At 42.1% G+C, this 15,811-nt stretch overlaps 1 protein-coding gene across 14 annotated transcripts in view; it reads right to left on the bottom strand.

Moving 5' to 3' along the window:
- Nucleotides 1–1,364: 1,364 nt before the first annotated feature.
- CTCF (CCCTC-binding factor) overlaps nucleotides 1,365–15,811 on the bottom strand; it is a 37,135-nt gene continuing 22,688 nt past the window's right edge. For 11 of the 14 annotated variants that reach the window (XM_082319999.1, XM_082320000.1, XM_082319995.1 and 8 more), the window contains 10 exons: nucleotides 14,646–15,438; nucleotides 13,815–13,985; nucleotides 12,701–12,834; nucleotides 11,100–11,220; nucleotides 10,171–10,320; nucleotides 8,599–8,759; nucleotides 7,995–8,177; nucleotides 7,457–7,592; nucleotides 3,960–4,127; nucleotides 1,365–2,908 (listed from right to left, as the gene is read on the bottom strand). In XM_082319999.1, coding sequence (XP_082176125.1) covers nucleotides 2,727–2,908; nucleotides 3,960–4,127; nucleotides 7,457–7,592; nucleotides 7,995–8,177; nucleotides 8,599–8,759; nucleotides 10,171–10,320; nucleotides 11,100–11,220; nucleotides 12,701–12,834; nucleotides 13,815–13,985; nucleotides 14,646–15,438 — 2,199 coding nt within the window. In that variant the 3' untranslated portion in view covers nucleotides 1,365–2,726. The remainder of the gene's footprint in view (nucleotides 2,909–3,959; nucleotides 4,128–7,456; nucleotides 7,593–7,994; nucleotides 8,178–8,598; nucleotides 8,760–10,170; nucleotides 10,321–11,099; nucleotides 11,221–12,700; nucleotides 12,835–13,814; nucleotides 13,986–14,645; nucleotides 15,439–15,811) is intronic. The other 3 variants (XM_082319997.1, XM_082319993.1, XM_082320004.1) reach the window with 1 other exon arrangement.

Genomic DNA, 15,811 nt, shown 5'->3' with positions numbered 1-15,811 from the left:
GCTGTTGACACGCAGCCATTTCCCTCAGCTCCTCCGAACTCCAGGAGGGCCGGCAAGACGTGCCTTGGGGTCACTCAGACCTGGGTATGACAGCACAAGCTGCTGCATGGAGGTCTTGCAGCAGCGCTCACGCAGACCAAGGGAAGGCTCTGCTAGAGCATGCACACCACCACCTTGGGGCACCATCACGGGTCATCACTTAAAACAAAGCCACTGCAACATCTTTCACGCCCCACTTGTCAGCGGTGGGTTGAGCCATAGGGTTTAAGAGATGATGGTGGCACTCCTTACAGATCCCAAGGACACCTAGAGCCTCCCTAGCTCTCGCTAGGCTTATGTAAAATCGCCTCTCCTTTAGAGCACCGCCTCTGTCTGAAGCATCTTGGGGCTCGCAAGTACCACCAGCTCCTTGTCCAACTGAGAAAGCACTTGAGGATTTATTACTTCTGCAGCCAGACCTGGCTCCTGCTCACAGAAGCAGCCCTTACATTTACCTCTCCCACCTGCCGAAACAAGCCTCCATCCTGCTCAGGGTTCCAGGCATCAACCTCCAGACAGCTTTTCTTGGCAAGTTTCAGGACCATCCCTCAGGACCAGAGATAACTAGTCACCAAACATCTAGTGAAAATTAAGTCTACCAACTTTTGTGGTTTTTAAGATTTCCTTTTAAGTAAGTATTTGCCATTTCCAGCAACTCCTGTTCTGAAGTCAGCTGTGCGAGAGGTACTATCCTGAACTTAACACAGCATGCAGCTACCTGACTGCTTACTCTCAGCTGGCACACCAAGCTGCTTGCACAGAGAAGATACATGACGGAAACTCCACTTAAGTATCAGGCCCACTTCCCAGAATGAAATGGAAATAATATTCCTGCTATCTAAACCATCAGCTGCAACCACTTCAACTCACAGCCAAAACGAACAAAAGCAACAACTCCTCCTGCATTATTTCTTGCTCAAACTGTAAATGCTGATGTTTGCAAGTGGCCAGCTCTGCACATTTCACATCACCTCTCTGCGGCACACTCCTCCACGCAGCCCCAGCTGAGCGAGCAGCTTAGAGCCCTGCTACACAACAGAGCTGCTGTAAGGAAACTGGGACCCTGCGCTGGCTTCACCACAGTAACGACCCTTGCTTACGTGCACACTCACCTGCCGGCACACCACGATTTAACATCACAGATAGCTACACCTTGCATTTGACACAGGACAGAGGTAACACCCACAGCAAGAGAAGAGCTGGTCCCTGTTACAGGCATGCAGCATCCTTCTAGGAGGAGCGGCTTTACAGTCTGGAGATCACTGCCAGGTCACACCATCAATATACACAAAGCAGCCAGTGAGCACACGTGTTAATCCATTATTATTTATTAGCTGTACAGCAGTATATTCTCCTTCCCAGCTTTCAAACCCCATTACATATTTTATAACAGTATTTTTTTTCCCATGTTGGCTTCCTAAAATAATGAAAAATATCACACAGTACAGCTAAGTACAAAAATGCATCAACCTAGAGTCTGATAGCTAAACTGATAGCTCTCTTAAAAGCGATACATAGAAGAAAAATTTGTTTGAAATCAGCAAGACTGAGGCTCTATAAAAAGCTTACATATTTTAACATGTGACAGTTCATATACAGGCATCATTTGTATTTCACATTATTCCTTTTTTGTCTTTATCAGAGATCCAAAATTGTATAATTACTGACCTATTAAAATTTCCTGGCCCAGGTTTGAGGGCTGCAGTGACCCACTTATAAATCACCACTTCTGCCTTAACATAGGATTCATAAACACAAAATACAACTACAAGATAGAGCAAAGAAAATGTAGTCGTGAAATTATAACTCAAAAAGAAGGTTAATTATACATGTTTCAAATGCCAGTTTTGTGTGCTTCAAAACCAGATTTCACATGTGGGTTCCTCTTGTTCTGCAAGCAATAGTCTGGGTACTTCTCTACGTGATTGGTTATCAACAGCTTTTCCAACATTTACACTCTATCAATTCTCTTGTCACTTAGTTTGAAAGGAATTAAAATACTGGGGTTTATTTAAACTGCATTTTTGCATACCTCTTAATTAATGGAAAAAGATTAAAATGTAAAAAAAAGTTATTTACAAGCTTGACCATTACAGAAATGCTTTGCAGAAAGCAAAGCATATTAAGGACAGAAACCAGTTGGAGCATGCCAAAACTACCGTGTGCAGCCGACTTGGAGAACCGGAGCTAGTCAGTGGGGAAAAGCAAGAAACATTTTAAAAGTCTAGAACCCTCCCAAGTCTGCATTTACAGTTAAAAACACTACTGAGAGAAGGAGGCTCAAGGGCTCTGGGAACTGGAAGGGCAAGTCCGGAGTGGTTTACCACATACTCTAGTCAAGGCTTCCACTTCTGTATATTAAAACTTGGTGCATGTAAACACGGTCCTTGGACCAGCTTTACAATGCAGTTCAGAGCAAACATAAATCAAGCATCTCACAGGAAACCCTCAAGGACTCCAAAATATTTCCTAATGTTCCATGATCCTGTAATGCTAACATAAAACAGCAAGTTCTAGTTAAATCACATTCTAACATCATTTTGAAGTTTTATTTCCCAGTATGTTTGGTAAAATGGTCTAAAATGATGCATTTCCCAAAGCCAAGAAAAAAGGTAAAAGGAAAAATAGATTTGAGCCGCTTAAACACAGCCCAGGCCAGTTCAGTCAGCCAGCATGGTCTTCCTCCATCACCGGTCCATCATGCTGAGAATCATCTCAGGAGTGAGGTCTCCATTGGGAGCTTCCACTACTGGAGGCTGAGCTTCCTCCTCTTCCTCTACTGTTTCCGCATCAGGTTCTTTCTTTACTTCAACTATAATATTTTCAATTTCACCAGTGTTCTGGTCTTCAACCTGAATGATTGCTGCAGCTAGAAGGGCAGAAAAGAAAGGGGGAGGGGGGAAACAAGATTTTTTTTTTTTTTTTACTGGTTCCAGAGCTGGCCTGCACACCTCACCAGATAACTTTTTGGTAGATACTTATGACTCTTCCATGGAAAGGGAATGGAAAGGGAAGGTGGGGCCCACAACTCACATTCCCACATTAGTGGGGAGCGATTCAACCTGCCTCATTCAACCAAGTATCAAGCATCTATTTCCTTGCCTCGGTACAAAGACGTGCTACCACTACAACAGTTCCAGTGTGCCTTTTGATATTAAGACATTATTCAAAAAATGGATTTTGTAGAGTAATCAACAAACAAGACCATGTCAACGTATAGGCATAAGGCAAAACTTCAAATTCAGGGGAATCCAGTGATGTTAGTGACGAATTTGGCATAAAATGTTTCTACAGGCCGTAATTCTAGGAAGGACACAGGCCAACCTTGTAGCACTGAGCAGGCAGGCAAGCCACTGGGGAAGCCACTACCCCTTGAAGGAACAAATCTGCCCTTCCTGCTTTGTTCCTAGAATTTATTTACTTTGACTTCGCACAGTTACCAATGTCTACTCTCATAGAGAAAACTGTGTAGAGTTGAAATAACATCTGCACTGATGCTATGCTCAGAACTACAGGCCTGAAGCATGTTTGTTTGTGGCAATACCTACATAAGTAAGAATACCACCGTGACTGTACCAACAGTTGCTTTGCCAGGAACTATACATTAGTAGAGACATCATAACTGGTGCAAAAAGAAGTGAGCAGTTTGCACATCTATGAAATGGAATAACACTAAAGAAAAAATAATGTCCTCTCCTTCTAGCATGGTCTGATGTGGCTATGTTCTCTCACTACCAGGAAACCCTTGCAACAAATTTCATGCAAGAGGTGAGTTTCTTAAGTGAAGCGGAGACAAGTACAGTTATCTACTTTTTAAATAAGCTCACTTCAGGGGAGCAGTTCTCCTACAAGAACTGCCAAATCCAAGGAAAAAGCAGCTCAAGCAAGCAGTGTAACATAAGCTTCAATTAGTGACTTACGCTGGGATTGTTTTGGTTGGGTGGCAGCTTTGCCTGGTGGTCTTCCTCTTCGTTTCTTACTGGGAGGTGGTGCAGGAGCCTCTTGTTCAACTTCTGGTTCAGCCTCAATTTCTACTGCTGTCTCCTCCTCATCTTCATTATCATCCAAATCTGGTTCAGCATTTTCCTCTGTAAGAAACATTATATCAGGTAAATCTTCAGTTTAAACAAGAATGAAACACATCCATCTACAGAGAACCACCATCAAATCCTCATCCAAAAGGAGTTAACTCTGATGAGGAAGGTGGCAAAGAAGGCCTTTGTCGAGAAGCTGGTGGCACAGCCTGTTAGTCTGTTACCCTCAAGTTAGAGAGAACAAGTTGTCCTGCAGAAAGCAAAAGGAAACATAATCATGTTAGATTATATGATAAAAGCTCCTCTGCACATCCACAAAGGAGCTCAGAGACAATGACAGGAGGGGGACCAAATAATACACTGCTGGGCTACTCCCAGGCCCATCAGAGGAGCCATCAGCCCGTCAAGAGTCCCACCTGCACAACCCAGAGAAGCACAAGGGTGCACAATAGAAGGTGGGAACCCAAATTAACAACTTCTGAGGAACAAACATCTTGTCTGGGCCACTCCCAGGAGAGCCATCAGCCCCCGCGTCCAGGTGTGAAACCCATCACAATGAGTCAACACATAATGGATGCAGGGGAAAGGCAGTTTTGGATCACACAGGACTATTTATGGGATGCTTAGGGGAGGGTCTGAGGTGATTTGGAGAGGAATAAGCATGGGAAAATAGAGGGGCAAAAGGATAAAAGGGGCCGGTCACATGTAAATAGTGGTAGCAGCCACTACAGTATCTCTATGAAACACTAGAACTCAAGAGGGATCCAAGAGCAAGTCTTCTAGCCCTCAAGAAACAGTAATGCTATACTTCAGTCTTTCTCTGTTAAGCAGATAGGAAATCGGGGTAGCAGCTCCCAGACACTGGGACTTCCATCCAAGATGTCAAAATCTCGAGCTTAATATGGCAGAACCACACAAAACTGGCAAGTTCTTAAGCATTACGGGTGAGCACAGGTCTGCAGACCACTTACCATGTTTTCCAGGGCCATCAACATACAGTTTACCAACCAGTGACCAAGAGGATCTTCCCCAAGACCTCTCTTCAGAGGCAGGACAGGTCTAATGCAGTATATTTTATGAGGCCCTGTCTACTCAAAGAATTTATGATGGCACCTCCTATTCACATCAACTCTTTGCACCTCACTGCATTTTGAAGCTGATTCCAATCCAACAGTCCTCATGGCAAGCTGTGGGGTTTTTGCAACTTGTATGTTGTTAACTGAGCTTACTGCTCTACACTTTATTCTTCAGAACACTCCTTAAAGTTACTAGGTTAGCACTATTGATGTGTTCAAAATGCCCCAGGCAAAACCAAAGCAGACAAAAAGCAGTCAGATGTCGAACAGGATAATATTGTTTAGACAGCAAAATGATTGCCCTTAAATTTGTGAAGGTGTCCGCTGCACAGAAGAGTAGCTTCACTCATGAACGAAAGGGCCATTGCATAAGGCATACTTCCGTTTAACTTACTAAAGGGGGCGGAAAACCAAACAAACTGTCCCTTACGTACACTGAGGCATGTATATGCTGCATTATTTTACAGTCACTCAAGGAGTATTCCCCAAGCCAAATTTCTTTCATTTGTTGGATTTCTCAGGTACCATCTTTTTAGAGCTTCTTTACATTCCCCCCTCAACTCAACGTTTATCAACTAAGTCTGTCTAATGTTGGGCAGAGAGGCCAGATGGGAGACAAAACTATCATTTGCTATTTCGTATTTTCCCCATTAGCATAAGACAGGTCAGTTTCATCAAAGCTTTGCTCACCATTTTTAGATATTTAGCAGTTGCTGAAACTCATGAAACTGCAGATCTAGAGATAAAACCAACACTGAATGGAATTCTCCTGAGAATGTGGTTAGGACCTCTTTCTTACGGCTTCTCACCTCACACTAGTCAATTCTTCATGTCTATCAAATAACTCCTGAGGAAGGCAAACCAGACTTGTCAACTCATCTGAGGCTGAAGGGATTCTCTCAGCCACAGAGCCTGAGCCACAATCATACAATGCTCATCATCAGTTCACCTACCAAGCATGATTTTTGACCAGCTTCCCCAAAAAACTGTTTTGAACGCAGACAATATCAACTAAATAACATTTGGGTTTTTAGAATAGGCTAAACTCCCAGAAAGCCTACAAATCAGATATTAAAAATTAGATGCTCCAGAATCTCACATTTTGAATTACCTTCCATCAAGGCAGTTATTGTACTCTCTCTGCCTCCACAGTCTTTTCATATTTTAAATAAACGATTAGTTACATATGCTTTATTCAACTGATTCTAGCACATTTTTTGAAGTATCTTTACAAACATGAGTTTAAGCACTTATTTCTATAGTTTTTGCAATCAAGGTTTGCACAAGCCATTTGACCATACTCATCCTATAAAACCTGTTTGCCACATAACAATTTCAAATACACATTCTCTAGCTAGAAAGATTCCTGTTCACCCAACCTACACCCCTTGATTAATTACATAAAGCACTCCAGATAAAAGACTAATCAGCAACACTGTTTTTGCAGAATCATCTTTGAATTGGTTGGTCTTGAGACTACTTGGATTTTCCTGCTGAAGACATGACTAAGTTTTCCCTTTATCAGGATGGAGGACTATGAGTTTTTCCTTCACAAATAATACCGCAGTGAAGGTGATCACTATCTGCTGCAACAGTTTGTCGTCTCCCTGCTCTGGAAAAGCTTACAGACAGTAGCCACCCTATTACAAATTGCACCTAACCCATCTCCTGGCACGCTGTCCAGGAAGTCAGAGCCCCTCAAAAGCCATCTTCTCAATACCAGCATACATGCAAACACATCTGTGAATTGGAAGACACCATCAGCTCCTTGACCCTTTAATTGTCTCAGAAAGCCCTTTGCAACAGTCCATAGATTGCCAGCACTATCTCCACCATTCTCTTGGATGCTGACAGCTTTCTCCTACAGAAGCAGCCAAGCTATTCAGCAGTGGGGTTCTCTGGACATGTCGCATGCTACCCAGCAGCGGTGAAGCAGGAGCACGTACCATTTCATAGCAGTGCACCACAGAAACACAGTTTGTTTTGGGACACTGAAAACATTACCAGAGAATTTCACATACAGAAGAGCAAGGAGGCAGGACAGGAACTGTGCAGCCTAGGCAAGGGGCATCAGACAGTGTTTTTTCAACTACTCTGTCTTGGGAGAGGCCCAGGACAGCAGAATCTATACTACCCCTCACCAGCAGTCACCTCTGTACTTGGCCACGTACTATCATTTTTTGCTTGCCAACTAGATAAAAGCCTTTCAAGTGCCAGAACAAACCTGCAGAATGGGCAAACTAACAGCTAACACACACAGTGAATCACAGACCTGTAACTCTCAAAATGTACTCAGCTGTTTCTTACCGCTATCAGAGGAATCTTCTTTCTTGGACCGCATCTTTCTCTTTCGGCCACGTTTGCCCTTCTTTGTCTCTCCTCCATTCTCTCCTTCCCCACCATCTAGGCCAGAGCAGTTATCAGCATGTCTGGCCATTGTGTTCTACTCAGTGGAAGAGAAAAAACACAACAAAAAATACAACACGCATTGAATTCAAGATCAGATATTCTGGCTCTGTATTTTCAAACACATTTCTGGTAACTTCTTTTTTCTTGAAGGAAGACTACTTAGGGGAAATGGGTAAATTTCATTAACTTTTATTCATAAAGTCGCATTTTCACATTGCTCATGATGTCAATGCTAAAATGTGATAGTACTAATTCTGAATTACACTAGGTCTTCCCCACTCCTCCTTTTCTCTCAGAAAGTGCTCTATTTAAAATACGGATTGTGCCCTGTACCTCACCCACCTTTCCTTTTGGGTAAACATGTTCCGCCCTCCCCTTGGCTAAAAGCCTCATTCCACCCCAAAACCCCACAATTCAAAACAGCATATTCCCTTACCCTGCGAGTAAATGTTTTGCCACACTTGGAACAGACAAAGGCAGCAGGGACAAAGTTGGGATCGTGATATCGTTTGAAGTGCATATCGAGGAGCTGTTTCTGACGGAAGGTTTTATCACAATGGCTACAGGCATAAGGCTTTTCTCCAGTATGGGTCCGTTTATGCATGACCATGTGCCGCTCCTGACAGGGACAAGCAAGACAGGAAAAGTAACTTGAGAACTCAGGCATATGGATACAGAAGAGCAAATTTTCAGCTAAAAGGAGGCCAAAACTTTATCTTAATATCAAGGAAAGGATAATTCCACAGGAATGTGAGAACATCTTGACTGATGGCATATTCAGTCCTAGCTACTTCCATCCTATATGGACTCTTATCCCTTTGCCAACGGATGCATCAAGGTTGTGACTCAGAAGGTACTTCTCTACAGGGGAGCACTACACCAAGAAGCAAAGGCCACTGAACTTTCCTTCACATCCTTCAAAAGATTTAGAGAGCTAATTTGATCTTGACAGCTAGTCAAACTTAACAGCTAAGATTTCCACCTCATATTTTCAGCTCTTGTTCTAACGCTCATAAGGGGTGCCAGTCCCACCAGCTTACCTGTCTGCATGCATAATCACACTGGTCACACTTGAAGCGCTTCTCATTCTTGTGAGACTTTTGATGCTGTATGAGGGCATACCGCTCATGAAACACAGCATCACAATAGCGACACTTCTTGCCCTGTTCGATGTAGGAATGCTGCTTTCGCAAATGGACACCTAGGAGCAAAACAATTGGAGGCTTTAATCACCATGGCTTACCAAGCATGAAAGACTAGCCTGCAGTCCCCTTAGCGATCTTTCCTCCACATACTTTTGAGCTCAAGCCAAAAAAGTGAAATAGTTAATTTAGGATTCAAGTAAAAAATTAAAAGACTCATAATTAAAAGCAATCCCAACAATTTCTAGACAGAAAAGTCTTGCAGAAAAACTCCATCAAGTTTTTCCACGGGATTCTACATTTGGTTATCAGTTGCAATCTGTGCTGATACAGTACACTTGCATTTGATAACATGTGATTGTCAAATTAAAGTGTCTCGTGGACTGTTATGTTTAAGACTACTCTGAATTGCCTGGATACAGCCAGAAGCCAGGTAATACACTGGGGGAAACAGGATTTTCTTCAGGATTAGAAGTCAGAGTGATAGGGCTAGAAGGCACAGGGATACCAGCACATAATTCCCAATAGAGGTTTTAGTCACTTCTTTAAAATCCTCCAACTAAGAGCATGCCACAGCTGCAAAAGATAGCTTAGGGTAGACTAAAGCATTATTAGAAGAAAAATTCTGCATAGCTCACATCAGTTTCCCTCCGTTGTAAATCAGCTCGTTTGCTCCTGACATCAACCGACTGCCATTTTCTCAAACTGCTTCTTACTGTAGCACTTTACACTTTTCTTTATTGGAAGGGAGCCTGCCTTCTCATTACTTGGGTGATATTTTGTTTATAGACAGAAAGTTCTGCCAAATCGTGGCTTCTTCCTTCTCTTCAGCTGCTCTTGGGCATGATATTATTTTTCAACTTCTTGTAGAACATAAGAGAGCTTGCCTGCCGGAATCACACTGGGTACTGCTCACTAGATCAAGACTCTCCTACTGCAAGGACTCAGGGCTTTTGTGACAACTCAGTCTCTCCTACCCTGCCTGTGACACACAGCTCCACATCCTGGAAAATTAAACTATTTGATCTAATTCAAACCTTTTCGCTGGATGAAAATACGTCTGCATGAAACTTAATGGCCTCCAATGTGCAGCAAGTCAAGCCAAGTGATCTTTTGGTTTTTCAGACCCCAATCCATATGCAATTGTAATCTCAATCCAAGTCCAATAAATGCCTTGCATCTATGGGCCTAAAAACAGTAACTTGCCTTGTATGCTTGGAAAACATGCTACATTTTCAAATAATGAAAAGAAACTGAAAATTCTTATAGTTTGCAGCAGCTATTGTAAACTAAAAGTGTGTATTACCAGCCTGTAATCTGAGCCTGTGCTTCATGTTGTACAGTTACCAGAAGTATTAGGTTAAAAAAAAAAAAAAAAAAGAAGAGACAGCAGTTGGGTTACGTGAACTCTAATTCTGGGAAGCGTTTTGTAGAATCTTCACCAAATGGCCACTTTTGTGAGATACATACCCAAGTCACTCTTTCTCGCTATAACAGTATCGCAGTGAGGACAGTGAAATTTGGCCACATTCTCTGTGTGCTTCTGCAAAATGTGCATCTTCATGGTACCACTCTGAGTGAAGCGAGCATGGCAGATGTAACATTCATATGGCTTCTCTCCTTCAGTAGCAGAAGGAAAAAATAGCACAAGTACTTTTATTAAAAAGAAATCTCACCAAACAAAACAACCTCTCAGAAACTTGCAGCAGACAGCTAGTTGATAGAAATACTAACTTTAGAAAGAGCTCAATAACACCTCTTTCTCTAGAAGTTTTAGCTCCAGTATGCATCTTTCTACAAAGAGACTCGAGTGCAATCTCTAAGCAAATGAGTTATCCTTATTTTGAGAAATGCATGGAAGATCTACATGCAGGCTGCCAGAAGACAGCAAGTGGCATCAGATTTTATTGGGGGCGGGGGTTCTGAATGCTCATATATACATGCAAGGACATTTTTTTCCCCTTCAATTTTAGCAATATGATTAATTTGGCACTCCAGTAACATTCTGTGCTAAAACCATCCCTATTTCTATTGAAGAAAAAATTTAGGATCTTTATGAAACTAATATGCATGAGATGCTTTTGCAACTACACTCAAGCATGAAACTGTAAATACCTATAAAGTTCAACTGGAAGTGGAACACTGATAATAGAGTAAGTTTCTTCTCTTCATATTAGAAGAAGTGCCTGTATTTTATCACCTCAAACTGGAAATCAGAATCCTCCAAGCTCATTTCTCAGTGCAGCAATTACTATCAGGTTATGAATTTACTAGCACTTACAGATCAAACTACAAAATATTTCTTTCGCTGTTTAAGTGTTAGCACACATTGTATACAGCCTCAGCACTCTGACACTAAAACATAAAAAAACCACACTAAAAGAACATGGCATCAATACCAGAGTGGGTCCTCATGTGCCTCTTCAGTTTGTAGGTATCCCTGCTGGCATAGCTGCACAAGCTGCACTGGAACGGACGCTCTCCGGTGTGAGAACGAATGTGGCGTTTCAATTTGCTAACCTGGAAGTCAAGAACGAGACTGAAGTTAGCATAGACTAGCAGGTCAGATTGCCAAAAGTACAAGAAATCAGGCAAAAGTTTAAGGTAGTCTATTTTTATCTTGCCATTAAAACAAGCAAGCATGTTTCAATACCATTCTCACACTGCACATAGCCACTCACTCCTGCCCACTCTACTTCACCTCCCAATCTCATTCCCAGTCTTGCTTGATGCTTGTTCCCACCTTCAGTGCAGCCTGGTTTAGTCTTGTGCTCACCTTACTTTTATCGACCATCTCAGCATCTGAGGACACACTAAAATTTGAAAGTATCCTAGAGAGACACAAGAAAATGTTCTGGGAAAGCACACACCCAAGAAACATTGCAGGGGGTTACTGTCCCCTGTACAGTGTATTTTTCTCCACAGGGTGCTTTCTTGGGTCCTCTCCAGTTACTTTGAGAGGTATAAGATAAATCAATTTCCTGCTAAGAACAAGAAAAATCTAGTCCTGCAATCAACAGGGTGACTTAATTCCTTTCCTTTCCTGCTTTTATCTAGAAGGCACAAACCCAGCTTAAAGGTCAGCATGAACTCAAATGCTAAGGCACGTTCTACTCCAGCTTGACCACGCTGCTTCATCATCAATCTACGTCTACAAAACACAGCACAAGCTCACATAAGGACCAACTTGGTTATTCTTTCCTAATTCATATGATGAAAACCACTGTAACACAGTTTATTCAGCACTCAAACCACAAGGCCTGGATACAGCACCGCAGCCACAGTGTGGGTAGGAAAAAAAGCCCGAAGCCCCTCGTCAACCTCTCCCTACTGTAGCCTTCTTCCACTGCTGACGTCCCTTTTTTTTTTTTAAATTACGTTGCTCATAGTCTTACTTAAATTTCCTTTCACAATATAAAAGCTGTCCTGTAGCACAAGTGGCAATACTGCATAGGGGAGAGCATTCAAGGAAGCTTAATTTGCTTGATCAAATTAGACAATCAACCAATATTAGCAAAGCTACTCTTCACCAATATTGAGGCAAAGGCTCATTAATTTTGGCTACAGTCACCTTAATAGCATGAACAGATAATGTGCAGAATGCACATTTCTAAAATGGGAGGGCACCTCTAGTCTGAAAGTACACCCTACTGAAGCAGGAGATGGCTGCCTCCTCCGACATGGAGCACGCTACAATTCCTGCAATCACCTTAAAGACCAAATAATTTAAGAAACAATGACAACAACTATTGTCTCCAAAGAGGAAATGGATATCAATCAGGACTTCTGTGCATAAATGCTCTCAAACTGTTTTCTCATTAACTGAGGAAACCCCACCATTTGCTTCCAAGAGCACACCTGATTTGTAACTTTTTTGCTCAGAGCCTTTTAAACAAACAGCCAAAGAGGAAATGCCTAAGAACAGAGTTTATAACAGATGGTGAACAAGCTTTGAAGCGTACAAGGAAGTATTCAGTGCCGTAACAATTAACTCACATACCTCCACACTAGCATAATCGCACATGGAACATTTGAATGGTTTCTCATGGGTATGTTTGTAGCGGCGATGCCGAACCAACTCTCCACTGGTCACAAAGGCCATGTCGCAGTCTGGGCACTTGTGAGGGCGAGTACCTGATCGTTTGCAGGAAAACAGGAAGTTGATGACATTCAGGTTTAGTGGCAAAAGAAAATATGGAACAGCTTTTGCTTTTTAAAAGTGAATTAACAACATTGCTCTAATCTAATCTTTCAGAAGGTGAAAGCAACAAATAGCACACAGGAGTCACAACTTTTCTATACATAACTAATGGACTGAAGATATTAGAGAATAACATTTCAATGAGGAAACAAACTCCCTTATTTTTGTATTATTCAGTTATTTACAAATTTCAAACCATCCAGTTAAGACATAACGCAGGTAGGCAGAGAACATGAAGGATATGACCTTTTTTTCCTTGGCAGAAAGTTCACAAAAAGCTTAATTACAGTTCAATTACCTGTAGTTCTATACTAGTAACTCACATAAAAAGAAACAGAAGCGTGCTACAGTTCCTAGCCACAAGTTTTATCGGTCCAATTCATAATCTATTTCTTGGGGTTTGATTTTTTTTGTTGTTATTTTTTTCTTTTTGTGTGTGTGTGTTTTTTTGGGTTTTGTTTGTTTGGGGTTTTTTTTTGCTGGTTTTTGTGGGGGTTTTTTTGTTTGGTTTTTTTTTTTTTTTTTTCCCCCTTTCCTATTTTCAACTTCCTTATGTTTAGCTCCAGCCTCATTCTCATCTTACTTTTCTGCAAGCAGCAGCAGCGACCCAAAGCTTAGAACATAATCACCAATGCACAAGACAAATGGAACATTTTCTATAGCTTCAGGTTATTTCAGACCAAGCCCAGGATCAGCTTTATACTTATGTACAGGATGAGCTTCGCACCTGACCGGGCCAGGCAGAAAACTGTGTTCAAATGAGAAATGAACAGCAGCACTGCATAGTTTCTTCCTTTTTAGTTTGTTCAGTAAGTGGAATTAGATAGATTCAAGATAGATCCACCCTGTTTTTCTATCTATCCTAAAGACAGAGCAGATCCTACAAAAGCAATGTATGCAAAAGCAAGAGTACCTGTGTGAGTGTTGAGGTGGTTCCTCAGCAACGTGACTGTCCGAAAAGCCCTGCCACAGAGATGGCACTTATGTGGTCTTTCATCAGTGTGGCTTTTCATGTGGCGGTCCAAGTTGGAACGACGCGGACAAGTGTAACTGCACAGTTCACACTGGAATGTCTTCTTTACACCTAGCCATGAAGGAAATCATCTTTACTCTTGACAGTACTGTGGTCTACTGTGTAACATAAGAGATCAGCAGGGAAAAGGAAAGATTCTTGGTGGCGTAACTACTACAAGGAACCATCATGTACTATTAAATCCAACTGCACATCCTTAGGAACAGTCATTGCCTATGGTTGGCTTGGCTTCAGTTTTCATTAGTATGCTAGCACTCAATGTTCCTTCTCCACTCTAAAAAGGGTTCCTTCAATTTACAGTTCTAAGAAAAGTCAAAACATACCTATTGCTGTATTTTACACCATCTACTCTACCCAGCAATTGGTTAGGAAAAACCCACAGAACTAATTATACTGTTGGTTCCTGATGTAAACCACATATACACAAACTCTTACATATATATTACAGCAAAGAGAAGAATCTTTTCAATTGTAGTTGTATGGGAATACTAATGCCACAGCATCACGCTCAAGGAAAATGAGCTCCCTTATAGCTTAGATGGGAGGTCTGCCCAAGAAACAATAGAGCCGAGTGCTCTTAGATAAAGCATAAGTGACACTGGGCATGTCTGCTTTACTCCCACTTTCATCTACTCAGTCACTTCAATCACATTGCAAGGTCCCACCATAACAAATACATTTTCAAAATCCACTTGCTGATGGGGAGCTTACCTTTCTTTTTAATTTTTGTTGGTTTAGGTGGCTTCATATTGCCCACCACCTTTTCTGCATTGACCTCGGACAACAAACCCTCCTGCTGCTCCTCTTCGAAGTCATACACAGAGACATCCACATCTTTGCCTTCCTCGGTGTAGCGAAGCTTACTCTTTTTGTTTTTCTTTGTTTTTTTGGCTGGTGGCTGATAGTCTGGATCTTTTTGCCAATTGGGATCTTCCTGTGGCTGAAGTTCACCTTGTTCCAGTGTTTCCACCTCACCATTTGCACCCACTTTCACTACTTGGAAGCCTTCTGGTAAAGGGAGGGTGTGACAGATCATGGGCTCTCCCTCTTGCAGACCTCCTTTGGAAACCTCATTTTCATAAGCTCCCTGAAGTTCTTCCACAGATGTGGTGGCAACAGGTACAGTCACTGGTACAGGTACTTGGACCAGCTGAAGCTCACCAAGGTTTATAGGCTGCTCTTCCATATTAACAACCTGAAGTGTTATGATCTGTGTGTCATCCACTGTGGCCTCCGTTTCCTGAGGCACTGCACCTTCCATTACTTCAGTCTTCATTTGAAGAAGAGTTGGGTCCAGCTGTTCCATCATCACCATCTGCACACCACTGTTGACATCCTGCACTACTTCACCTCCATCTGCTTGGTTTGGTGGTATATGACAAGCATCGTCCTCCTGCCCACCTTCACGGCGTCTTTGATAGGTTTTTCTCTCTTTCCCCTTAATAAAAGTTTCCGATTCCTCCACAATAGCTTCGACTGCCTCACCTTCCATTTCACCTTCCTGCTGTAAAAACAAGAGAATGAATGCTGCACACCATCCAATGTATTTTAACAACTGCACAAACCCCACAGAGGGACAAGTGGCCTAATTGAAAACAACCAGCTCAACAGCAGCAACATATTGCAAGCATATTCACAAAATAGGATTTGAGAACTGTAGGTGTCCACTAGCCTATTGCCGCTGTAAGCCAAGGCAATCACAGAATGCTGCCTGAAGTGAGACAACTGTACCACTTTCTTGGAAAGGAAGGAAAGCAAGGAGGAGAGATTAAGTGATATGCATGTTCCCGTTTCTCAAAGACCGCAAATCCCACAGGCAAGATGTAAAGCAGTATTATTCCTTATTGAGCTTGTTCAGTCATTTCACATAGCTTAGC

The sequence above is a fragment of the Platalea leucorodia genome (genome assembly GCF_965183815.1).
Source record: "Platalea leucorodia genome assembly, chromosome: 8".
NCBI lineage: Eukaryota > Metazoa > Chordata > Aves > Pelecaniformes > Threskiornithidae > Platalea > Platalea leucorodia.
The sequence above is the reverse complement of the archived record's forward strand: the minus strand, read 5'-3'. Positions and strand labels throughout refer to the sequence as shown.